We start from the raw sequence: 26156 nt of genomic DNA on the forward strand, positions 1-26156 counted from the left end.
CACCATGATTCAATTGGGACCCAATTCAACTTTTTCATTACTAATCAAATCCTATTGTTGATGCTATATGATCAATACCACCATCATCTATGACCATCAAGGTCAACTTGCACTCATCTGAATTATTTCACTAAATATTTATATTTTTCAACAATATAGATGTCAACGAAGTTTCAAGATTCACGTACAAATGAAAAGAAATTGCATAGCTTCTTATCTAAAGAAAAAAAGAAGATATCTGAGACAACTACCATGATTCAATTGGGACCCAAATCAACTTTTCTCAAACACCAACTTAATGATACTCTTCCGACACCAGCTTGCACAACCTCAATTATTTCACTTGATACTTACAATCTTTCATCAATATAGGTATCAACAAACTACACATAACTTTTTGCTTAAAATAAAAAACAATTCCAAGACAACCACCATGATTCATGTGCGACCAATTCAACCTTTTTTCAAACGCCCTCCAATAATCATTGATGATAACTGGAATGTTATTCAAGAAATCCAGTTAAAGTTAAAACAATATTTCGCATCCTGCATAGATCTCTCCCTTTTAAAGTTCATCCAACACCTTCACACATTGAAAAAGCAAAAATTTGCCTTCTCCTAAGCCTTTTAGCAAGCCATTCATGTGGAGGCATCACATTCTCTTCAATTTCTTCTTCATCATCACTTCCAAAATAATCAATTTCCTTCTTAAAACTTGTCCCGTATATCTTTGACCAATCAGGTATTTTTATTGGGGCAGAGTGGTGAACAATCTTCAAATCTTGTACTGGATTCTTGTTTTTTGAGTTTGGGATCATCTTGGCTGCTGAAGGAATTAGCCTTCTTGTATCTTTAGTACTTGTAATGATGAACTTGGAACTGAGTTGATTTTTTTTCATTAACAATATTAGTATTACTATTGTCATTATTATAACCCCAAATGTCTTCTTCTTGAAATTCTTCATTGTTGATGGGTCTCACTAATCCACTGTCTTTTTGGATATCCAAACTGTATGTTACTTCTTTTGATGAAGCCATCTTCTGAAAAACAAAAATTTCAATCAAGTAAAAATGGAATCTCTTTTTTTCCCTTTCAAAACTTTGGCGTTGATTAAAAGTATTTTTGATAATCAACAAGTATCGAAAAATAGTAATAGGTGTTGAAGCTGATTTTATAAATAAGTAGTTGCGTGTAGAAATGTTGAAACTGATAATAGGCGGTCTCAAAATCAATCCAAGACAGAAAGAAGAATGTTTTTGGACAAAGATTCAGAATTCAGTAATTAATCATACACTAAAATAGATGGTGCATAAGCAAGATTGCTTACCAGAATGTACTTTTTTTTTTCAATTGAAACTTGCAACAGTGAGCTTATTACTTAGAGATTCAAAATTTGCATATGAATGATAATTATACTCATAGAAAGTCGAAACATATTATTTTATACTCACTTACGCTAGATAACTACTAATTTTAAACTCACATGATTTGTGCAATTAGTCACACATATGTTGCATTAAGTGAGTTTTACTTAAAAAAGACAAAATCAGTTTGTTTCAGGGGGTGGGAAAGCCTCCAAAAGCTACTCAGTAACACGTGCTTTTTCCTCATTTGTTGATTCTTTTTCATTTTTTCATTACCTAGGAACTATCGACGAGTTTAAGTTCAAAACATCAGCTGATAAAAAATCGCCAAATTAGAGATTTTTTTAAAAAAAAAAGGGTAATGGTAAAACATGCTGATTAACGCTACAGTTTTTTTTATATATATTAATTTGATGTAAATTTCAAGTACATATATGTTTTTTCTTTATTTAAAATGATGATCAATATTACAGACAATTATAACAGTGTAAGTTTTTTTTGCTAGGAAAATTGATTAAAATTCAAACTTTGGAGATGTAGTTAGTATGAGTGCAATCAATTAAAAATAGATAGTCAACGATTATTTAATGTCGTTATGTCAAAAATTAAAGCATTCAGAGCGGAAGAAAATCTGGTTGTTATTGTTTCCTTTAATTACTTACGACTTTTAAAGGTTAGATTTGTTCGTCAAGTGATTAAGAACTCACAGTAATTATGTCAATGGTCATTTTTGTCGTTATAGTGTCAACGATCATTTTGTGTCGTTTATAGTGTCAACGATCACTTTATGTTGTTATTATGTCAACGATTATTTGTGCAATGATCATTTTATGTCGTTATCATGTCAGTGATCACTTTATGTCGTTATTATGTTGAACGGTATTTGTGTCGTTATGTTAACGATCCTTTATGTCGTTAAGTCAATGATTTGAGGATCTGAAACAGAGGAAAATCTAATTGTTGTCGTTTTCTTTAATTGCTACTGACTTTTAACTGTTAGATTTGTTTGTTAAATGACTAAGAACTCAACGGTTACTCGATCTTAAAAGTCATTACTTCCATGTTCTATAAAATGATCCTTGTTCTCCCACCCATTAATCAATATGCCACCAATGTAATTTTAAAAATTAGGTTATTCGAATACTTCAAAAATATGGTCGGCTATGAGTCGCATTCTTCAAAAATTAATTATTAATAAAGAACTCAATATGGAGACGATAACATCCTTGGAGGGTTCGAACAAAATAGTTTTTTTTTTATGTCTGTTTTCTTTTTCTTTTTCTGGTTCTTTTTAACTACAAGATTAGTTCACAAAGAGCAAGCCAATTCCTAACTTTCTAAACCCTGAATCCCTGATCACTTAACTAGTCCCATTTTATGAGACCTATAACATTTTTTAATTGTAGATCTAGGACTTACAAAATAGAAAAAGCAATTAGAAAATTAGAAATGCACATAAAGGAACTGCGATTCTAAGGCCACTCTATCCAACTTTAGTTAGGTACTTGTCATCTTTCACTAGCACAGACATCAACTAACTTTCGAGATTTAGCTATAGATGAAAAGGAATCGCACTACTTTTTACTTCTAAGACCACCAAGGCCAGCTGACACGGTCTGAATTAGTTCATTGGATATTTGTATTCTTTCACATAAGTATTCACGAACAGATGAAAAAAAATACTTTTTACTTTTAAAGAAAAAAATCTCTGAGACTACCACCTTGATTCAATTGGGACCCAATTCAACTTTTTTCATTACTAATCAAATCCTATTGTTGATGCTATATGATATCTATGACCACCAAGGTCACCTTGCACTCATCTTAATTATTTCATTAAATATTTAAATTTTCCATCCATATAGGTGTCGACGAACTTTCAAGATTCACGTACAGATGGAAAGTACTCATATAATTTCTTGCCTAAAGAAAAAAAAAAAAAGATATCTGAGACAACTACCATTCATGTGGAGGAATCACATTCTCTTCAACTTCTTCTTCATCATCACTTCAAAAATTATCAATTTCTTTCATTAAACTTGTCCCATAAATCTTTGGCCAATCATATATTTTTATCGGGGCATAGTGATCGATAGTCTTGAAATCTTGTACTGAATTCTTGTTTTTTGACTTTGGGATCATCTTGGCTGCAGTAGGAATTAGCCTTCTAGGATCATTAGTACTTGTGATGATGAACTTGGAATTAATTTGCTTTTTTTTTTTCATTAACAATGTTTTTATTACTATTGTTATTATTACAACCCCAAATGTCTTCTTCTTGAAATTCTTCATTGTCGATGGTGTCACTAATCCACTGGCCTTGTGGCTATCCAAATTGTATGTTTCTTCTTTTGATGAAGCCATCTTCTGAAAAACACAAAATTTCAATCAAGTCAATCAAGTAAAAATGGAATCTCTTTTTTTCCCATTCAAAACTTTACTTTGGCGTTGACTAAAAGTAGCTGATAAACATCAAGTATCGAAAAACAATATTAAGTGTTGAAGCTGATTTTATAAATAAGTAAGTAGTTACGTGTAGAAATGTTGAAACTAATAATAAGCTGTCTCAAAATCAATCTAAGAGAGGAACAAGAATGTTTTTGGACAAAGGTTCAGAATTCAGATAATTAATTATACACTAAAATAGATGGTGCATAAGCAAAATTACTTACCAGAATGTACTTTTTTCTTCAATTGAAACTTGCAACAACGAGCTTATTACTTAAAGATTTAACATCTGCATATGAAGGATAATTATGCTCATCGAAAATAGAAACAGATGAAAACGTTATGGAGAAGAGTAGAAACAGATGAAAAAGTTAAGAAGAAGCAGATTATTTTATTCTAAAAATTAAAACTTTTATCATTAAAAAAAAAAAATCTTATTTTAAAATCCTCTCTGCAGAGAGATAAATGAAAGAAAAATGTGTAAGCATTAAGAGCATGACAGGGCCGGGCAAAGGGCCAAGCGACTAAAGCGGAAGCTTTTGGCCCTCAATATGTGAGGCCCCATTTCTATTAATTGCACGTTCTAAATTGTTGTAGTTAATTATCTCTAAGAATTTTTAATATTTTAGGGTAAAAAAGTTAAACATTCTTTAACAGCAAGAGAATTGAAGAAATTAAATTTACATTTCTTTCCATTAAATTTACAAGTTTCTAGCAATACATTAAGCAAATGAGTAGTGAAATTTTTTATAGGGATCTAGTAGCTCAGTTGCTTGGCTACCTGAACTTTCATCTTGTTGGTGAGAGTTTAAATCCCCACATTGTAATCACCTCCCCCATTTCCCCTTCTCCTGCCCCTATGTAATAAAAAAAAAAAGTAGTGATATTTTGTATTAATATCAAGTTATCAACTTTTAGAATCATGTTCAATTATTAGAATATCTTACCCTCCTTCCCAATGGTGTAATATTTTTCGTTTTACGAGATTCAAACTAATTCTCGATAAAGGGAAAATGTCACACAAATTAGGACAGAACGAGTATCTTTTCTTTTTATAATTTAAATTTGTTATTTTTTTTTTAATATATTTAGTTCAAAGGTGTATGATGCTTATTTTTATAAAAATAAAATTATAGGTATAACTCAAATACATCAAACACACAAAAGAATAGTTGAAACTTTAACACAATCTCGAGAAGGAGCTCTCTATACAATGTCTCATGAAAAATTAAAATACAACATTTAAAAAAGAATTGTTAGTAGAAATCCATTATAAAAAATATTACTTTTAACTTCATATCTCTAAAATCTAGAAAAATGGACTTCAAAATGAAAATACATATATATTTTATTTTTTTTTGAAGAAAAAAAATTCAATGTCTCTTGATAAAGTTTGGCTTTAGGCCACCAAAATATTGAGCTGCCCCTAGTTGCAATATTCAATAGCATCAAAATGTTACGTTATTATTTGGCCTCTATTTCCCTGTACATTAATCTGTCAATATGTCTATTACGATTAGATCTTGATGACACTCAAAAATGAAACACCTCTGACTCGCCCGAGCAAAGAAAGAATCAGAATTTCAAGTTTATGGGTATAAATTTGAGAATGATGACCTCGATATTGGTTAATAGCGGATTCTAAAGTGATAAGTATATCTATATAATTTTTAAAAAATAACTATATTATTTAAGCAAAAATTATTGAATTCGACATAATCCGTGATTTGGCTTCTACCTCCACCCACTTTCTCAGAAAAAAAAAAGAGACAAACCAGAGGATATCATGTGATTGACGTGGCCTATATCCTTTGATAGTTGGATCTTGGATGCATAAAGTACTGACAAAATAATGTTTAAAGCTCAAAAAATAAGGGACCCAAAAATAATATTTTTTTTCTCCCAATTTATGTATATTATTTATTTTTTAGTCTGTTTCAAATATATTCAGTAAAAATGTAATTTAATATTTTTATTTACCCTTAATGAGATGAGTTATAAACTTATAATCACTCAATCTATGACTTATTTCATATCACAATTTTTAAAAAACTCTCTTTTATTCTTAAATGTCGTTCAAATCAAATATCATTAACATAAACTGAGATGAAGGGGATGATGATGATGATGATAATAACAATAATAATAATAATAATAATAATCTTCCAAGAAAAGTATATATGCTTACGTTTTCTGAGGCCAAAGCATGTTCATGAATGTCTCATATTACTACTCTTAATAAGAGTGAATTGGGAGGAGCTTCCCTTTAATTCATTGACGGGAAGGCCCTCCGATTTCAAGTTATACAATTAGGGTTAACAAGGTTATTAATGTAATTTTACTGATATTTTTTATTCAACCACAATTGTCAAAATATTGCTACAAAACATGGGCCCACTCAAGCTTTTACAACTAAATGAGAAATGAATTTAGGCTAAATCCATCGACAGACACTTGTAGTCGTTTACTTCTTTCACTTGAGTACCTAAAGTGACTCTTGTTCCATTTAAACACTTCAGGTGAGTCATTCCTATTCCACTTAGACACTTTTTGCACCGTTATCGGAGCAAAACCAACACCAAACGGGTCGCCACCTCATTGCACATCCAACAAGCCCAAAAGCTCCAATTTTTAATGGTCAAAACTCCACGAATTTACAAATTAGTGAATTTACAATTAAAATGAGTTGGCGACATTTAATTCTAACTGACAATTTAAATGAAATGGCATAATTTAATTGGCTACTTAATCCACGTAGGAGATGATGGTGTTGGTTTTGCTCCGATAACTGCAAAAAAGTGTTCAAGCGGAATAGGAATGACCCACCTGAAGTGTCTAAATGGAACAAGGGCCACTTTAGGTGCTCAAGTGAAAGAAGTGGACGACCACAGGTGTTTGTCGATGGGTTTGGCCATGAATTTACCGTAGCTTCCTTGACATTTTTGGCATGTTTGATTATTGTATCCCTCGCTTGTGTCATGCGTTATTGACTTATTTCTCTAAGAGCCTGTTTGGATAGGCTTAAAAAAAGCAGCTTATAAGCTGCTTTAGATAAGCTAAGCCAAGCCAAACAGGCTCATTTAATTTTTTTGAGCTTATTTTAAACACAAAGTGACTTTAAGCTGACCAACCAACCCTCAAAAAAACTAAAAATAAGTCAATCCAAACGGGCTCTAAGAGGTGCCACTTTTAGTGGACCCCACTAACTCAGCAAACACCAGTAAATATTTATATATTTTCTCTCTACATAGCTTTTTTTGGTGTCATCTTCTTTTTCTTTTAGTTTTATTGAGGAAATACCCCTCTACTTTGGAAAAAGGGCTAAAAATATCCTTCGATTTTTTTTAGGTCAAAAATACCCTCCCTCATCCTTAAAGTTTTCAAATATACCCCTGTCTTGACTGAAATTATCCCCCAAAGTAACCCGAAATTATTTTTGTGGACAAATTTCAGGTTATTCTGGGGGATAATTCCAGTGACAGGAGTATATTTGAAAACTTAAAGGATGAGAGGGGTATTTTTAACCCAAAATAAATTCGGAAGATATTTTTAGCCCTTTTTTCAAAGTAGAGGGGTATTTTTGACCCTTTTCCCTATTATAATTGACGCTTGTAGAAGCATTTTTTTGTTGTAAAACTGAGTTACCCAATTATTTTATTTAGTTCAAACTACTGCTGAATTTCAGTTGGATATCAGAGACTTGATAAAGTCCATATTCCAAATAAAATATATTAATTAGCAACAGAATATAAATGTGCTATTCTAGTGATAATCTTGAGTGCACTTACAACAAATTGGAACAGTGTAGATATATGCTTCAGGATTTGAAGTCACTATTTAAATTGACCCCATTAGCTCAATGGGTCAGATTTGTCCATTAAAAAAAAAAAAAAAAAATCAACTATTTCTTTAGGCAAAATTTAACCCACTGAATTAACATGAATAAAATTAAACGGTAATCTAAATAAAGCATAAGTTGTAAATAATCTTTTTTTTTTTTTTTTTTATAGTTTAACATTTAACTAGTTTGTTTCTAAATTGATATTTATAGCCGTGCTTGATCTTCCACCAACCGAAAAAATAAGAAAGCATAACAGAGGCTGAACATAGAATTTAAACTTAATGATGAGTTCAATATTCTAAATCTTGTGAAAAATTGGATTGGAATTTTGTTACTCTAAATCCTTTTTTTGGGGGTAAGTTCAAAATATTTCCTTCAATATAATGTACTCTCTTCCGTTCAAAATAAGTGTTCACTTCACGCCCCTTAAGAAAACACTAACTCCTAAAAAATAGGTATTTTGACTAAACTACCCTTCATTAATAGGACTCTTGCTTATTTATTGCATTAAGAAAATAAGGGAAAATCTGAAAAAAATAAAGTTAATTCCTTCTTGATTATGTAAGTGGACAGTTATTTTGAACCAAAATAAAAAGGCTAAGTGGACACTTATTTTGAACCGGAGGGGGTAGTAGGTATGAACAGTTTTGGTCCTTAAGTTTTGTTTAAAGTGAGCACTTTTGGTATACGTGAAAAATTTAACAAACTCAGTATGTTAGATTTGACATGAGATGTGAGAAACAGGATTTAGTGGGAGCTAACATTAATTAATCTGCAACTTCTGCTATCTCTGATGTCTAGTGTAGCACGATTTCTAGGATTTGATGAAACTTAGAATTTGATGAAACTTTCCTGGTGTTTGAGATTACTTTTTTTTTTTTCTTTTTCTTTCACAAACCCCTCAAATCTAACCGACAAAATTTGTTAAAATATTTGCGGCAACAAAACATTCTCACTTTTGGCCATCTTAAAGATCAAAATTACTATGAATATATTTAAGATATTACTTTAAGCCTTCTCCTAATATAAGGGATTATGTTTGTCATTTTCTGGGTTAAATTGAACCATCACTAATAGTATGTATGTATATATATATATATATATATATATATATATATATATATATATATATATATATATATATATATATATATATATATATATATATATAGGTCCGCATTTGATGTGCAGGAACGCTTCATGCTGTTTTTTTAATTCAAGAGAGAGATGTTCCAACATCCATGCATGGACAAGATTGATCAATTAAAACATTAATCATTAATATTCTATGATTGAGCCACGATATAATTAATACTTAATCTGAAACGAGTAAACTAATTATAGGTAGTAGTCCTCCTGATCTATGAATGCAATACGACTAATAGCTATTATAAGCAGATCTAACAGCTAAATTCAGCACTGATTAACGTAATAATCTATTTTAAGTATCTATCGTACACATAAATAGAATATTAGGTCGCAAAAAGTCCAAAAACAAAATAAAATATGCAAAGGCACTAAGAATTACGGAAGTAATGCTATAAGAAGATGCCATGAATACCCTTCAAGAGTTGCATATGCTTTGATTATAATGTTATGCTTTTGATGATTTACTTATTTAGTTATTTTACATAATATAAGATCTTATTCATGCAAGTTGATGGAATTTTGACATTTGAAATCAACTTGAAAACATTAATTAACGTCATTAATTTAACGTAACTATGTGTTTTATAAGAAAAGTTTTCTCTTTGAAAATGTTATAGTTGGATATTAACAAGTTCATACATAGTTAAACCATGTACTTATAGTTCGTATTCATGACAATTACTATTCAATCTAATATAGATTCTACAATGTAAACCGTAATTAATATTCTTCTTTACGGATCCAGTGTCATAACGCAATGAATCTCACTTTGCACCACCATTAGCCTGATATCCAAAATCCAATTCGTAATCCGAAAGTTCAAACAAAAAATTTAAAAACTTGATTTTTGATTTTCGATTTTGCCCAAACTATATCACTCATGGTGTTCTACTCTTTTTTCCTCCTTTATCTTTTCTGATTTTACATCCTATTTAACAATAAGAATTGATTTAGTGAAATAAATGATATGCTCGTAACTCAATTCAACAATTTACTTTCATTGGCATCCCCTATGTATTCTCTGAAACTTTGGCCTGCTTATCTCACCGACTAATCTCACATGCGAAAAGTACGGCGTTTTCTCTTGGACACACATATAATTAGCTGTCTTAGTGCAGGCAGCTTTTTCTCTTTCATATGTGCCGTTATATATCTACTGATAAAACTTATTTGAATTCATGTTTGCATCAAATCAAATGTATAAATGCAAGCTAGCTAAGAAGACGTGTGTTTTTCAGTCACACATGATATATTTGCCGATCATTTCGCAGGCATCTCGCATTTACGCCCTCGTTTGACTGCCGCTCGATCACCCATTTCATTTTAATTACTTTCTTCGTTTCAATCTGTTTGTCTGGTTTTAATTTGACACGAAGTTTAAGAAAGTACAGAAGACTTTTAAATCTTAAATTAAATATTATGGGGAAAGTTGGAAATAAAAAATTGCCAAAAAAGGAAAAAGTCATTTTTTTAATAGACTGAAAAGGCTAATATGACAAACAAATTAAAACAGAGGAAGTATTAATTTTCATGGTTAAATTCTAAATTGTAGCCCACGTGTCCCTTAATGGATTTAGTTTCATAAAATTAATATGTTAAATCCTATTGAATGTGGAAGTTAGTAACCGGTTTAAAACTTTTCCACTTTTACACGTTGATGAAATATATACGTACATAAAGTTTTAGAAACTCTCAACTATATAGGGCTTCTCTCTACCTAATTAGGACGTTTTTTCATCAAGAGTGGTTTTGAAAGTAAGGAAAGAAAGAGAAATTGGTTTTCCTCAAGATACAAGATCAAGTGATTCCGCTGATTGAATTCAAAATTCTAATTTTGATCACTCGATCATGATGTATACCCTTTTCTCTACTTCATCTTTTCTGATTTTACATCCTATATATTTTAACAATAAGAATTGTTTTTGTTAAGTGAAGTATATGTTAGAAAAATAGTTTGCATATATAGATCAATTATAAATTGAACATCCTTCAAACCCTCAAATAATTTTTTTACCCACTAAAATAACTCAATCCGACCCAAAAAAAAAAAAAATTTCAGCAAAATAATATGGATAATTTTTCCGAAAAAAAATAATAATAATTTCGTATTAGTTTGGGGAAAAAAAAAAATAATTTAGTATTAGTGGGTAAAAAATTATTTGAGGGTAAAATAATTTTGAAGGGCTTAGGATGATGCTTGGCAATAGTACACGTATGAAGTATAATTGACCAAGTATAACTCTATGAACTATTTTACAAAGTTCAGGGGTAATTTTGGCCCTTTTCCGTTTGCAATATATAGAGGTCTTAAATTGAACAGACACATCTGTTCGTGGAAGAGCATGACTATTTTGAAAAGTCATCGCTCAAGTTTTATAAATATAAGGACTCTCTTGAAGTAGTGTAAGAAAAACTTGCAGGTATAAACATGGACTTTGATATATTCTAATTGGAATTGCTTGTATTTTTTCTCAATTGGTATACGAACAATATTTCTTTAAGAAAAGTCGATTTATTCACCCCTCAAAGTCAATTTCTTCTTGGATTACGTTTTGTATTTTTCTAACAAATGATGGTAACTCAAATATTCAACTAATTTACTCACTTTATTACACTCTTAAAATCACATGCTCCTATCCTCTGGCATCCCATACTCTCTGAAACTTTGGCCTGCTTATCTCACAGACTGATCTCCCATCACATGTGAAAAGTACGGCTTTTCTAGCCCTTAAGACATACACAGAGACACTGTCTTAGTGCAGGCAATTTTTTCTCTTTCATATGTGCCGTTATCTGCTGATAAATATGTTTTGGTATTTGGCATTTGCATCAAATATATAAATATATGATAGATATTTATTTTTCATTCTCACATGCATTGATGCATGACATATTTGGACGATCACACCGTTGGCATCTCACTTTTAAATTGCGCTCCCGTTTGACTGCCGCTTGATCGCATTTCATTATAATTAGTAATTTTCATGATTAAATTGCTTGCTTTGATATAACACAAAAGAATTTTTACACTGTTAACTTAGTTGAAAAATAATTATAAACGATCTTTCATGGTAATTAAGTGGATTAGTAACCAAGCTAGCCAGAAAATAAAATATGTACTTGCTATACTAAGTTAAAACATTCCCGATTTGATCTCCCACAGCAACCAATACAAAGAAGGTGTTGAAGTGGGGAGGAAAAGAAAATGGATTCATAGGGGGCGGATGGAGAAGGTAATTTATGGGTTGATTCGAACTCAGTAATTTTTGTTTGAATCTTGTTAAACGGACTGTAGTAATATCTCGAATTCGAATTAATAATATTAAAATTCTGAATCCATCTGTGTCAATAGGCTTGTATTGGACCCAAGACGTAAGCTTTGCTGGAGTCGTCACTACAAGAAAGTATAGAAATCGCAACAAAATTTTTTATATTTGGCAACAACTTAGTTTTATTGTTGGCAAATGATTTTTTTTTTGTTGTCAAAAAATTTAATTTTGTTGTCATAGTATTGATTATTGTTGCAAAAAGTACTTTTGGCAACAAAAAAAAAAAAAAAAAAAAAAAAAGTTGTTGCACGCTGTTGCAATAACAGCCGTTGGGAAAAGTTCATGCAACAAAATATTTTCTTTTATTGCTAAAAGTACTTTTTGCAACAATAATCAATCTATGGCAACAAAAAAAAAATTTGTTGCCAAATATAATTTTTCTTGTAGTGCATGAAAAGGAGTGGAATATGGTAGTTTGGCCTAATTGGACCGGTTCACCTAATTGAGGAGCCCCTTATTCCGGGTGCTTATACCTAACTAAATAATTAATTTTATGAATCAACAAATCAAAGTGAAATGCATATCACTTCACTATGGTTAATTGTTAAACAGTGTATATGCAAAATATATGTCTAATATTTATTGGCTTGGTATTAACAATCGATACAAATAAGTTTTTAGCACTCTCATATCAAAAGAGCTCCTACATTTAATTTTTTCTTGCAATGTCCGCATATCTCAAAAAGCAATTTTAGAAACGTTTTCTTTTTTCACCCAGTGTGCGTGTTAGTGTTTGATACTCATTTTAAAATTCCGATTAATTTGAATTCATAAAGCCTATTAAAGAAGAAATCGCTCTCTATCAAAAAGTTTTTGTACTCAAGATTCGATCTTGAAATTTCTGGTTAAAGGGTGATAATAATAAACTGGTATACCATTGCAATACTAGAAAGTAGGGGTGTACATGGACCGGGTTAGTTTAGGCTTTTCAAATACCAAACCAAACCAAATGCGTCGGATTTTTAAATTTATAAGCCAAACCAAATCAATAAAATTTGGGTTTTTCAACTTCGGATTTTCTCGGGTTATTTGGTTTTTTTCCTAAAAAGTCTTCATACAAAACATATGACTTTTACTTAAAATATTTCTTCAGTCCTAGTAAGATACAACTATATAACTAAGGTACTTCTTAAAATAATAACACAAAATGTGAGATGAGTGATGACATCGTATTAAAATATTCAACAAAAAAGATAACAAAATCGGTTAAAATAAGTATTGCTAATTAATAAGCCATAAAGAAAATGACTTTAATCTAAATACTAAGTTATGCTAAAATAAGTGTGGCTAATAAGTTTTAATTACATGACAAAGAAAAAAATTAAGCTATATATTTTTACGCTCTAAACCAATTATGCAAAACTAAAGAATAGATATCCAACATTACTGTCATTCCTAGTGTTAGAATTGAATTTCTTTTGTTAGCATTAGTGTTGAGTTGGCTTTGATTTGAACTTTATTTGAGTTACTAACATCCATGGGATATAAAACTTATTGGCATTCAAAATTCTAAATTCGGGCTTAAAATAAGATGATAAAAGACAAAAAAACTATGAAAAAAATTTAGGAAATATTTACAAATTACATTACAAATAAATATTTTTATGTATAAAATATTTTAAAAATTAAATACACATAATGTCGGGTCAGTTTGGTTCGGTTTGACTTTTTTTTGCTAAAACCAAACCAAACCAATTATGGTCAGTTTTTTTTTCAACACCAAATCAAACCACTAATCAGATTTTTTTTTTCGATTTGACTCAATTTATCGGTTTGGTGCGGTTTGCTTTGTACACCCCTGTCAGAAGGTACAAAGACATGTGACTTTCGATCCTAATCATAACAGTACGACTTTACATCATGCCTGACGTTGCCCACCTTGACACAAATCAAGACAAATTAAGGAAATGAGCGATGATTAAGAGCCATATAATTTCAGTTCACCTTCTTAAATAAATTATTAATTAGCTGTTAAGAATTGTACCTTCACCACATGCTGCCATCACGAATCTGCTTGAGCAGCTTATATATGATTTTGATTCTCTTTTATGGAATATGAACTATAAAATTGATAAGCTATCGGCAGTTTCTCAATTATTATAATACTTTTTTTTTTTTTTTGGAACTAAAGAAGAATATGAAGATTGAGGGGCTCCCTCCAAATTCATAGGAAAGAAAAATGGAATTCACAAGCTCTAGCTCATTTTCCTGTCCTTTTATCTGTTGAACACACAGTTAAAAGAAAAAGCTCCCTTTTAACCGTTTAGTTAAACTTTTAGATGAGACAGTGACATATTTTAACATGGTATTGTCCTGTATTCGAGGCTTAGCATCGCCTATTATCAAGAAAAAATTACACGTGTTTGGCTGATAAAAAAGGAAATAAGTACGCGCGTGTGGGAGCACATTGAACACACAATTAAATATATAAAAATATGCTCTTGCTAACATGTTAAACTTTTAGATAAGATAGTCTCACACTGCAACATTACCCGATATCTAACGATCAATGGGTTAAAAATAAAGATTTACAAAAACATTAAAAATGAAGACGATCAACATTTTTTTAATATGTTTCTTTTTTTGTTTTGTTATGCTAAAGGGGGTGAAGCTGAGATCCAAGTTACACACTTTTTGTCTTTTGAGTGTCATCACGATCCAAGCATAATATTGACAGGCCAATAACTTACGTTTTAATGCTATGAAAATTGCAACTTGTGTCATTCTTTATGCTATTGACATATTCTAAGAAAACAAAATATTGGAGAAAAAAAGAAAGGCGATATCATGTGATTGACGTGGACTAAATCTTGGATGCATAAAGTACAGCCAAAATGATGTTTAATACCAAAAAAGGGGGAACAAAAATTATTAAAAAATAGAAAGCTCAACAAATTGCTGACTAACCCTTCACCTACTGATCTCTGAATTAATGAAAAAAAAATGGGTGGAATATATGAAGCTTCCAAGAATAGTATATATCTTATGTTTTCTGAGGCATAAACGTGTTCTTGACAGACTCCTCATATTTGTTTTTAAAATTGATAGTCTATCTAGCACTACTCTTTTATGTTTGACTTAAACTAATAATCTTTGAATTTTCTTTGCACTATAGTAAACGTCAGGGTGTAAAGGTCATGGTGGCTGAAATTAGCGTTTTAAAGCTAAATCAAAAGAAACCTTAAAATTATAATTATTTTACCAAATTCATATACTAAGAGATAAAAGGACTTTCTTCTTGATTTATGGACCAATTTAACGAGACAAAACTTAACTAGTTTAGGAAAATCGGATGAAACTGAAAAGTTAAATTATTCTTAGAAAGAAAAACAAGAAATAAGTACACGAAGAGGAGGCAAATCAAAATTGAAGAGGGAGATTAATGTACTAATAAATACTAAGAGAGAAGGAAATTTATCGTAAGTTACTTATTCGAACAATCTCAAAAAAAAAAAAAAAACATAAAATTAAAAACCATTATACTAATGATAATTATGTGAAAAGTTTAGGGAAAACATCACTAAATACCCCTAAAATATAAAATAAAATATTTACTTGCCCATGCCCCTTCCCAAACTATTTTAGCTTCTACCCCCACCGACTGGAAATATTTACCCGACATACCCCTCGGCCAAATCCCTTCCTCCGTGATACCATCGCAGTATATTTATATATCACGATGGTATCATGGAGGACTAAGAGAAGGACTGAAACAATCCTCCATGATACTATGGCCATCTCAGTATATTTATATACCAGGATGGTACCATGGTCCTGAGGAGTGTCTCATTAAAGGATTGAAAAAGTCCTTCATGATACCATCACGGTATATGTATATAAGACGATGGTATCATAGAGTTTTTTTTTGAGAAAAGTGTGTCATTTTTAATAAATGAATATGATCATTCACAATACCGTCTCAGTATATTTATATACCACGATGGTATCATGGAGGACTAAGAGAAGGACTGAAGCATCTTCCATGATACCATCTCAATATATTTATATACCATGATGGTATCATGGGAGGACTAAGAGAAGATAGATCATGGAGGAAGATCTTTCATGAAACCATCTCAGTATATTTATATACCATGATGGTATCATGGAGGACTAACAGAAGGACTGAAGCATCCTTCATGATTTCATCTTAGTATATTTATATATCATATCGGTATCATAACTGGGGAGCATCTCGGGTAAATATTTTTAATTTTTTCTTGGAGTACGAAAGTAATGAGGGTATGAGCGGATAATTTTTGGTTTGAGGGGGCATGGGTCATCTTTCCCCAAAAGTATATGCTTAGTACTTTTGGGGCCTTCATCTTCGAGACTTAAAGCAATGGCTTCAATGACTTACCATCAAGCGCCTTGCCGGAAGCTTAATTAATGAGATTAATATATTGAGATTAATATATGTAAGAAATAATTCAACTAAAAAGGAATTCAATTACCATCCTGGATCAGTGTGGCCTCCCACACAAGAAAAAAAAAGAACGCTAAATCAGTGAAGGGGTGCTTCATGCATTTATTCATATGAAAAAGCGCATTACATTACTGGGTGAAAGAGACCTTAAAGAGAGATATTCTAATAACAAAATAAAGTACGTAATTAAGGAAATAATGGATGCCATGCAACTCCAAGAGGCAAGAAGAAGATGCCTTGAATATTCTTCAAGTAGAATTATATGTATTAATAATTATTTTATGGTTTAGATGATTAATCCTATATGCATAATTAGAAAAGTTACACCTATATGGCCTAGCTTAATTAATTTCATGAACCCGGTCACTTAAATTTAATTATTCCATTGTTTGATCTGATCTCATGACACACAAGCACATGGTAATCATTTATTGACGTGGATTAATCATAATTATATCAGATAAACGCCTTACAAATTTTGATTTTGCATTATTTGAAGTTGCTCGATTAATCTTCCGTTATATTTTGCTTTGCATCCACCATGTCTTTGCTTGTGTAATAAATCATCTCGTATTTGACCTTGCTATTAACGGAGATCCAAATTGAGATATCTATACTCCATGTGTCAAATTACTTCAAGAAAAAGTATCTAAATCTACCCCTATAGTTTTGACTATGATTTGAAATTTCATAGAGTGGGGCTCCATTAGGCGAAAACGAGACGTTAAAATTAATTAGATATGAACTAGTACAACAACGGACAAAGTTGCTTAATTTCAAACAGTACAAAACTAATATTGACAGAGTAAGTGAATCTGTTCTTTTTCTCATGCCTGTCTTAATCGTTCCATTGCCATCTTTAACAACTCTTAATTAAAATCAGCAAGAACATACTGCAAGTTGCACGAGAATTGGCCTAGTAAAAAATTTTTAGCCAACAAAAGATATCAATCTACAGTCTTGTGAGATAAAGTAATAATTATAATACTTTATTGCCGTACAAAGCTTTCACTAATACGCAGAATAAAAAAGACCCACATAACGTGATCCTTGCAGGTGAAGCAAAGTACAACTCAAAGGATTTAAGTTATATACACTGATTATAAAAAAGAGAATATTATATATGTTCCCATTGATACCGATTATCAAGATATTTAAGTAAATTTTGATGCCGTGTAAATTTATCGTTTTAGCGAATTACAAAGTCATGACGCTTATCAAGAGATTTACCTGTAATTATCTAATAACTGACTAATGATATACATATTATTGTACTGTCAATATATATAACTTAAACTCTTACGGACTCAACCTACTAAAGCCTAAAGAAAATGATGTTTATTTATTTATATGGACCCTTTTCCTAAGATAAGGCTCTAATCTAAACTTTGTTTTTATTTTTTAAAGTTTATTATATACTTTTTTTTTAAAAAAAAATTACAGAGCAGTATTGGATGATATCCCTTAATAAAGATGGCCTCCACCAGCATGGGTGCTACATTCGTACGTAACTTGTACACTAGTATTGAAAACGTGATAAAAGGATTACTACAAGATGCAACTCTATGGTGCAATGATGAAGGGCAATGTCAAAGTACCTTATGTTACTTTTTTCTATTTTGTTTTGACGTGATGTTTGATATTTGGGCTTCAATTAATTCAGATTGACGTCGCATACAAAAATTCTGATTAAGAGTAGGGAGATCCTATCTATTCCACAATAATTTTTTTATGGTGAAGCCCCTTGTACAAATTGGGACTCAACCACATTACAAGAACCCTTATTTATTCATACTTTATTTTTTCATTTGGTGCCCTAGTTCTCCGCTTGATTTGAGCCGATGATTAATTCGAATTCATTATACTAGGTATGTTGTTGTTGATTAATTCCGATTCACATCATATTAGTATTTTTTTCATTTTCAGTGCTTAAACCTAAAACCTTCTATTAAGGGTAGAAAAATCATGTCTATCCAACTACAACTCAATCATGTAATGTAAGAACAAATTAAAGTTCCAAAGATTGATACATGTGAGTTCAAAAGATCGATACATGTGGCGAGTATAACATAGTTTGAAAGAAGAAGATGATGGGGTGATGAAAAGTTGTTCACATTTATTGTCCAACTTATACACTATCTGTTGCAGAAAAAAAAAAAAATTAACACGCAAAATTGACAAAAAATTTTTGTCCAATTTATATATCGACAAAAGTTCTTCAGATTCTTTGTCCAATTTATGTACAACCTCGATCAGTGTACAGTCTATGTTAATATGGACCAGATTAATTTCGATACTTCCTATACTTAGGTCCATTTGGTTTTAGAATTTTTTTTTTTCAAACATAACAAACAGAAATTACATCCAATGATCTTGAAAATTAGTGATCTTAAACTTTTGACTTATTGCCCAAAGGGCAGATCAAAAGTCAAAAGTTTTGCCTTAGTGACAAAACTTGTTAAACTTATAATTTTGCCTATGGGACAAGCGAAATTAAAAATTCAAAATCACTCACCTCCAATTTCATTCTTGTAAATCACCCCATAAAGCAGCTCGTTTGCAATAACAAAATGGGGAATGCGCATGGATAACCAATTTTGAAAGCCATTTAAGCCATAATCCAAATTTATAAAATCTTATAAGTTTAATCACTTCAAAATCAACTTTCGACATGCACAATTGAAATTGTAAATTCCGCACAAACAAAATTTGGATGATGTTTGAAATACTTCTTGTGCAAGCAAGCATATGTATCAAAGGTTTAGCTTGCCAAGACTAAAGTTCTGACATATCATCGAAGTTTGAGTTGCCAAGACAAAACTTTCATCTTATGCGTCTTAAGTTAAGTTTAAAGTCTCAAACTTTAAATATGTATGTCTGAAGTTTCAGAATATATTTTTGAAATTGAGAATAGTCTTTCTAAAGTTTAAACTATCCAGCTCATTCTTATCAATGTTTTTCTAATAACTCCAAGTCATATTTTATATTCGGAATTCAATATTCACTTTTTCAACATTGTAACAATGATAGTAAACTTTTTAAGTTTAATTTACTCCCTAAAATCTTATACTCCATATGAAGTTATTGGAATCATTTCTTTAATGGTAAGTGAATTCCAAAAACCAAATACTTTATCCGTCTCAAATTCTTTGTCATGGTTACTAAGTATAGTTATCTCAAATTATTTATCGTTTTAGAAGTTCAAGGCATTATTAATTACTTTTTCTCCATTTTATCCATGATATAAGTTTATCATTAATGGAGATAACACATAAATAGAATAAATATGTAATGGACAGAGATTATAACTTAGACATAAATAAGATTAAAGTAGGTCAAATACTCCTTCTAATTAATTTTTTTAAGGGACGTATAAAACAAAAAAAGGGCAAATAATTTGAGGTGCAAGAAATACTTAATAAACCAAAATTTCAAGTATCAAAAAATACATAAAACAACAAAATTGTCTTTCCCACTTCCCCCACCAAACAAAAAAAAAAAAAAAAAAAGGCACCCTAAACGTGCTTTACTCTACTCCTACACTTACTCCCCCCCCCCCCCCGGCCACCCCAAGCAAACCAACCCCACGCACCCCACCCCCAACCCCTAGGGGGTTAACGTGTCATCCCCTCCTTTATAAATCAGCACACTTCCACTCTCACAATGCTACTATTTCTTCTTAAATTCTCCAACAAAACTCAAAAAAATCTCAAAACACCTCTCTTTGCATTTGATTCATTTCTCAACAAAAAAAATTTGTGTTTTTTCTTGCATGGCAGCTCATCTTTTAGCTCATGAGGTAGCTGACCTATGCCTTGGCAAGCCACCTCTTAAGTCTCTCTCTGTTACTTCAACAATTGGTGAAGCTTTAGCTTCACTCAAATTTTGTGAAGAAAATTGTATTAGTGTTTGGGATTGTGATCATTTCAAGAATGTTGATCAAGATTGTATCTGTGTTGGGAAAATTTGCATGGTTGATATAATATGTTTTCTTTGTAAAAAAGAGAATGTTAATTCTCCTTCTTTGGCTTTGAAGTCACCTGTTACTGTGTTGTTACCTAAAGATACTGTTCTTGTAAGGCATGTTCAACCATCTACAAGGTAAAAAAATTGACTCTTTTTGTGTTGTTTTGCAATGTTTGTTAAATTCTTGAATTTTTGCTAATTTTTCGTATGTGGGGTTCTTTCAATTGTTCTTGTTTGGCTCTTAAATTCTCTCAAATCTTGTGAAGAAAATTGTATTAGTGTTTGGGATTGTGACCATTCCAAGAATGTTGATCAAGATTGTATTTGTGTTGGGAAAATTTGCATGGTTGATATAATATGTTTTCTTTGTAAAAAAGAGAATGTTAATTCTCCTTCTTTGGCTTTGAAGTCACCTGTTACTGTGTCGTTACCTAAAGATACTGTTCTTGTTAGGCATGTTCAACCATCTACAAGGTAAAAAAATTGAATCTTCTTGTGTTGTTTTGCAATGGTTGTTAAATTCTTGAATTTTTCTTATGTGGGGTTCTTTCAATTGTTCTTGTTTGGCTCTTAACTTCACTCAAATCTTGTGAAGAAAATTGTACTAGTGTTTGGGATTGTGATCATTTCAAGAATGTTGATCAAGATTGTATTTGTGTTGGGAAAATTTGCATGGTTGATATAATCTGTTTTCTTTGTAAAAAGGAGAGTGTTATTTCTCCTTCTTTGGCTTTGAAGTCACCTGTTACTGTGTTGTTGCCTAAAGATACTGTTGTTGTTAGGCATGTGCAACCATCTACAAGGTAAAAATATTGAGTTTTTTTGTGTTGTTGTGCAATTTTTTCATGTGGGGTAGTTCCACTGTGTCAAGTCCTTGAATTTTGCTTAGTTTTCTTATGTGGGGTTCTTTCAAATCTTGTGAAGAAAATTGTATTAGTGTTTGGGATTGTGACCATTTCAAGAATGTTGATCAAGATTGTATCTGTGTTGGGAAAATTTGCATGGTTGATATAATATGTTTTCTTTGTAAAAAAAAAAGAAAAAAAAAAAGAGAATGATAATTCTCCATCTTTGGCTCTGAAATCACCTGTTACTGTGTTGTTGCCTAAAGATTCTGTTCTTGTTAGGTATGTGCAACCATCTACAAGGTAAAAAGATTGAGTTTTTTTGTGTTGTTGTGCAATTTTTCTATTTGGGGTTCTTTCATTGTGTAAAATTCTTGAATTTTCTTATGTGGGGTTCTTTCAATTGTTCTTGTTTGGATCTTAGCTTCATTTGCAACCCTCTACAAGGTGAAAAAAAATTGAGTCTTTTTATATTTTTGTGCAATGTATGTTGATGGTTTATGTGGGGTTCTTCCATTGTGTCAAATTCTTGAATTTTCTTATGTGGGGTTCTTTCAATTGTTCTTGTTTGAATCTTAGCTTCATCTGCAACTCTCTACAAGGTAAAAGTTTGAGTCTTTTTTATATTTTTGTCCAATATTTGTTAATGGTTTTTGTGGGGTTCTTACATTTTGTCAAATTCTTGAATTTGCTTAGTATTTCTTATGTAGGGTTCTGTCAATTGTTCTGTGTTGGTTCTTAGCTTCAATTGCAACCCTCTACAGGGTAAAAAAATTAATTCTTTCATGTTCAATTGTAAAATGGTGTTTTTTTTTTGTGAATCTTCATAAAAGTTTGATCTTTTGGAGATGAGTGCAATGTTTGTTAATGGGGTGTCTTCCATTGTATCAGACTCTTGAATTTTCCTTTTGTCTTATGTGGGGTTGTTTTTATTGTTCTTGTTTGGCTCTTAGCTTCATTTACTCTCTTGAATTTCTCCACCTCAGATATCAATTTTGAAGATTCTGGGGGTAGAGGAATCAAGGATCCAAAAATTTGTAAGTATTGGAAGTGTCTCTCATTTTGTCAAATTCTTGAATTTACCTTGTTTCTTAAGTGGGGGTTCTTTTCATTGTTCTTGTTTGACTCTGAGCTTCATTTACTCTGTTGAATTTCTTCAGATCAAATCTCCATTTTGTAAAGGAATTCAAAGATCCAAGAATTAATTTTTAGAATTGAACAGCAAGACTTCCCTTTTATCTACTTTTCTTGAATCTTTTTACTGGTTTATGAACTCTTCCCTTTTTTACATATGTTTTCACATTTCCAAAATTCTTGATAGATTGTAGAGTTTAGGGAGCTGTACTTTTGAAATCATTGATTAGTCTTACATATCTCAATTTGGCATTATAGTATCCCAATTAGTGAAAGATTGCATTTCTTCACATTCCATTAATTGATTTCTGTATTTGTTTTCTTCTTTTGCAGCTTACTAGAAGCCATTGATCTCATCCTACATGGAGCTCAAAACCTTGTGGTTCCTATAGAGACCAGATTTAGTGGCAGCTCAAGAAGAAAATTTCTTGAGAATTCTTCTTCAACAAAGATTTGTAGTACTCTCCACAATGGCCGCGAATTCTGCTGGCTAACTCAAGAAGATGTCATTAGATATTTCCTAAGCTCAATTGGGCTTTTTTCACCCCTTCCAACAGCTTCAATCGATGCCCTCGGCATCATTAGCACCGAGTTTTTATCGGTCGGGTATGACTCCAGTGCATCGTCCGCCACTAAGGCCATTTCCCGATCCCTCGTGGATCAGACATCCGTGGCGATTGTGGATGAGGATGGCGTTCTGATAGGAGAGATATCGCCTTTCACGCTCGCTTATTGCGGTGAGACTGTGGCTGCAGCAATCACGACCCTCACAGCTGGTGAACTCATGGCCTACATTGATTGTGGGGGCCCACCGGAGGACATTGTGAGGGTCGTGAAGGAGAGGTTGAAGGAAAGGAATCTTGAAGGAATGTTGGAGGACTTCGAGATTGATCCCTCAGATATCTCCTCCAACTCATCGTTATCCGATGAAGAGTTGCCTTCCCCGACCTCCTCGAGGTCTTCATCGGGGGGAAGGTACAATAAGTCTAGTAGCTATTCAGCAAGGATGGTAAGGAGGGCAGAAGCGATCGTGTGTTATCGGGGAAGTTCTCTCGTGGCGGTTATGGTTCAAGCCATCGCTCATCGTGTCAACTATGTGTGGGTGATTGAAGAGGATTGTAGTGTTGTGGGCATTGTGACATTTGCTAACATGTTAGAAGTTTTTAGAGATCAATTGGAGTCGATGATGTTAGGACATTTTGATTAATAATAGTACTTCTCTTGAGAGATCAAGATGATGATGAGGCAATATGATCTTGTGAACATGAGAATGTACCTCTCTTTTTTACTTTTTTTTTTTTTTTTTCTTCTTTTTGAACTTTGTGTAACCTGTGACTTTGTAAAATTATGGTACTATTTTGTTACTTTCAGTATCAATCTCCTGTTTTAGGAAATATAAAAGTATTGTTTTTGAGCTTTTTGTGCTACTGCTATCTACTACTCCTATTAGGTTTAATAAAGGAGCAAGAGAAGTGGACAGGTAGCAATAAAGAAAGGCCCCTCCCAAAGGAACCCCACTTCAGCCTATATTTGGGGTCATCTTAGGACCCGTTTGGCCCTGAAAATTATTCACTTTTTTCCTGAATCAGCGTTTGGCTATGAAGTTGTATTTGGAATTTGAAAAACACCAAAAAACTTGCTTTCACTTCTTTTTTTTTTTTTTTTTCACTTTTAATACATTCAAACAATCAAATATTTTTTGCAAAAACTATAACCAAACACAACTTCATCTTCAACTCCAACTTCAAAATACCAAATAAAGTGAAAAATATTTGGTTTTCATGGCCAAACGCCTACTTAATGTCTAGTATTTGGACAAGTAAGATTTTTTTATATAATATGGTTACAGAACCCATTTGTCCGATTTGGAGTGATATAATTCATTCCACCACAACTTACTAAAGGAAACATTTCTTATGAGAATTTTTTGTTTTTCGTTTTAAGTCGAAACCTCTTATTAAGAAAGAAATGGTTACATTCATTTTTAGCATAATTTACTGATTTGATTAATTTAGGTTACGCCCTTGTATAGCCCATTAAAGAGGAAGCATTTTGTACTAGGAATTTTTTGTTTTCCGACTTGAACTTGAGATTTTTAATTAAAAATTTTGATTACTAGTAAAGTGATTTTATCACGTCCTTTGGTGACGGACAAGAATTAAATAATTAAGAAGTTGCAGCTAAAGACATGTTCATATGCTTAATCCATTTTATATTGCAAATAGGCATTTCTTAACTGAGCATATTTCTGCTTTGAAAGGGAAGTGTCTACTTTATGCATTAGAATTAGAACTAAAAGGTGAAAAGTGCATGATCTTTAGTTGTTATCTGGCAATGTCATTAATATCACTATCAGTTGCTATTGGTTTACATTAAAGAAAGCAACTTTCTAGATTAAACTTGAGATTGTCCCTTAAGAAAATGGACTTTCAGTTCTATAGCCAAATTGTCGGGCAGCAAGTTTGCACGAAACTGCTATTAATTTAATTTATTTACGTGCTTTAATCACACTGTGGCAAAAGTTGCAAAATGTTTTAGTCAAGTTCCACCAGTGGTTGATTTGATATGTTGGTACTTTTTTGTAAGTTCTGGTGTATCTTGATGTGGACCAACAGATCCAAGACATCATGTTCTGTAATTTATTACTTTTCTCTTTTAAATAATATTAGTCCTTTTTGATAAATAATTTATTTCAAAATATTAATCATTTAGAAGGAAAAAAAAAGTATAAGTGTACTCTTGAACTTTACGTGGAATTACCAAATCACCATCAGATTGTCACCAAACCAAAACAACCACCAAATTTAAATTACAATCAGATCAAGAAAGTGTTTAATGACTCATCAAAAGTCTAACTGTTTTTGTGATTTTGATGCTTTAGTTAGTCTTGTAAAAAAAAAATTTTCTCACAAAATTAAAATTTATGATCTGTAAATTAGGAAAAAGTGAAAAAAGGAGGAAAAAAGTGGAAAAAAATATATTTAAGTGATAAAATAGCACTTGTCAAGGGCGTGCATTTCACCTCTTAACACAGATCTAGTTATGGCGTTTTTAAGAGTGTATTTATTTCATGAGGTAATAGCCAATAGGACACCCACAATGCAAAAGAGTGTAATTGAAATTTTGAGACAATTAGTTCAAAAAATTGAGTGGATTGCCCTTCATACGGACTGGTATTTAATTTTTGGCCCTACTTCTCATTTAATGAAAATTTGTGGGCCAAAATACCTTTTTCGTACCAAAAATTCTGGGTTCGATTCCCAACAGAGTTGAAAATAATAATAATTTCACTATGCCTATTCGGGTGAAGTTATATAGAACCTATGCCTTGTCCGGCAAAGGTTCGGGAAAATGAAGTTATGCCTTAATTTCGCAACTATGCCTATAGGCATAGATTCTATGTAGTTTCATAGACACTTTTGCTGTGTTCGGAATAGTTTCTATGTAACTACATGGCGAATAGGCATAGTTTCATATGAACTTATGCCTTGTGAATTTTTTTTTTTTTTTTTTTTTTTTTTTGTGGGGTTGAGCTCGAACTCGAATCCCGGTATTTTACACCTTTTCAGTGAATGGGCCAAAATAAAAGATCAACAATTTAAGGGACAAAAATGAAAGACCAGCACCCTTGAACGGCAATCGTGCAAGTTGCC

General features: G+C 31.7%; 1 protein-coding gene across 3 annotated transcripts; it reads left to right on the plus strand.

The window, feature by feature from the left end:
• The first annotated feature begins 20217 nt into the window (after nucleotides 1–20217).
• Nucleotides 20218–24025, plus strand: LOC132053245 (CBS domain-containing protein CBSX5). 3 transcript variants are annotated; one of them, XM_059445189.1, is made up of 2 exons: nucleotides 20218–20659; nucleotides 22837–24023. In XM_059445189.1, exons 1-2 carry the CDS (start codon nucleotides 20331–20333, stop codon nucleotides 23708–23710), a joined length of 1203 nt encoding a protein of 400 aa, XP_059301172.1. In that variant the 5' UTR covers nucleotides 20218–20330; the 3' UTR covers nucleotides 23711–24023. The 3 variants fall into 3 exon arrangements, with proteins under 3 accessions (XP_059301172.1, XP_059301173.1, XP_059301174.1); XM_059445190.1 differs by lacking the exon at nucleotides 20218–20659 and adding an exon at nucleotides 20681–20998 and having other exon boundaries at nucleotides 22837–24022; XM_059445191.1 differs by lacking the exon at nucleotides 20218–20659 and adding an exon at nucleotides 21015–21327 and having other exon boundaries at nucleotides 22837–24025.
• The last annotated feature ends 2131 nt before the right edge of the window (nucleotides 24026–26156 follow it).

This window comes from Lycium ferocissimum, chromosome 4 (genome assembly GCF_029784015.1).
Source record: "Lycium ferocissimum isolate CSIRO_LF1 chromosome 4, AGI_CSIRO_Lferr_CH_V1, whole genome shotgun sequence".
Lineage (NCBI taxonomy): Eukaryota > Viridiplantae > Streptophyta > Magnoliopsida > Solanales > Solanaceae > Lycium > Lycium ferocissimum.

What these genes read in the sequence shown, in the direction of transcription:
- LOC132053245 (XM_059445189.1), top strand. Translation starts at nt 20,331, where the DNA reads ATGGCAGCTCATCTTTTAGCTCATGAGGTAGCTGACCTATGCCTTGGC. An exon ending in CATGTTCAACCATCTACAAG is followed by an intron (nt 20,660 to 22,836) that starts GTAAAAAAATTG and finishes CTTCTTTTGCAG; the next exon opens with CTTACTAGAAGCCATTGATC.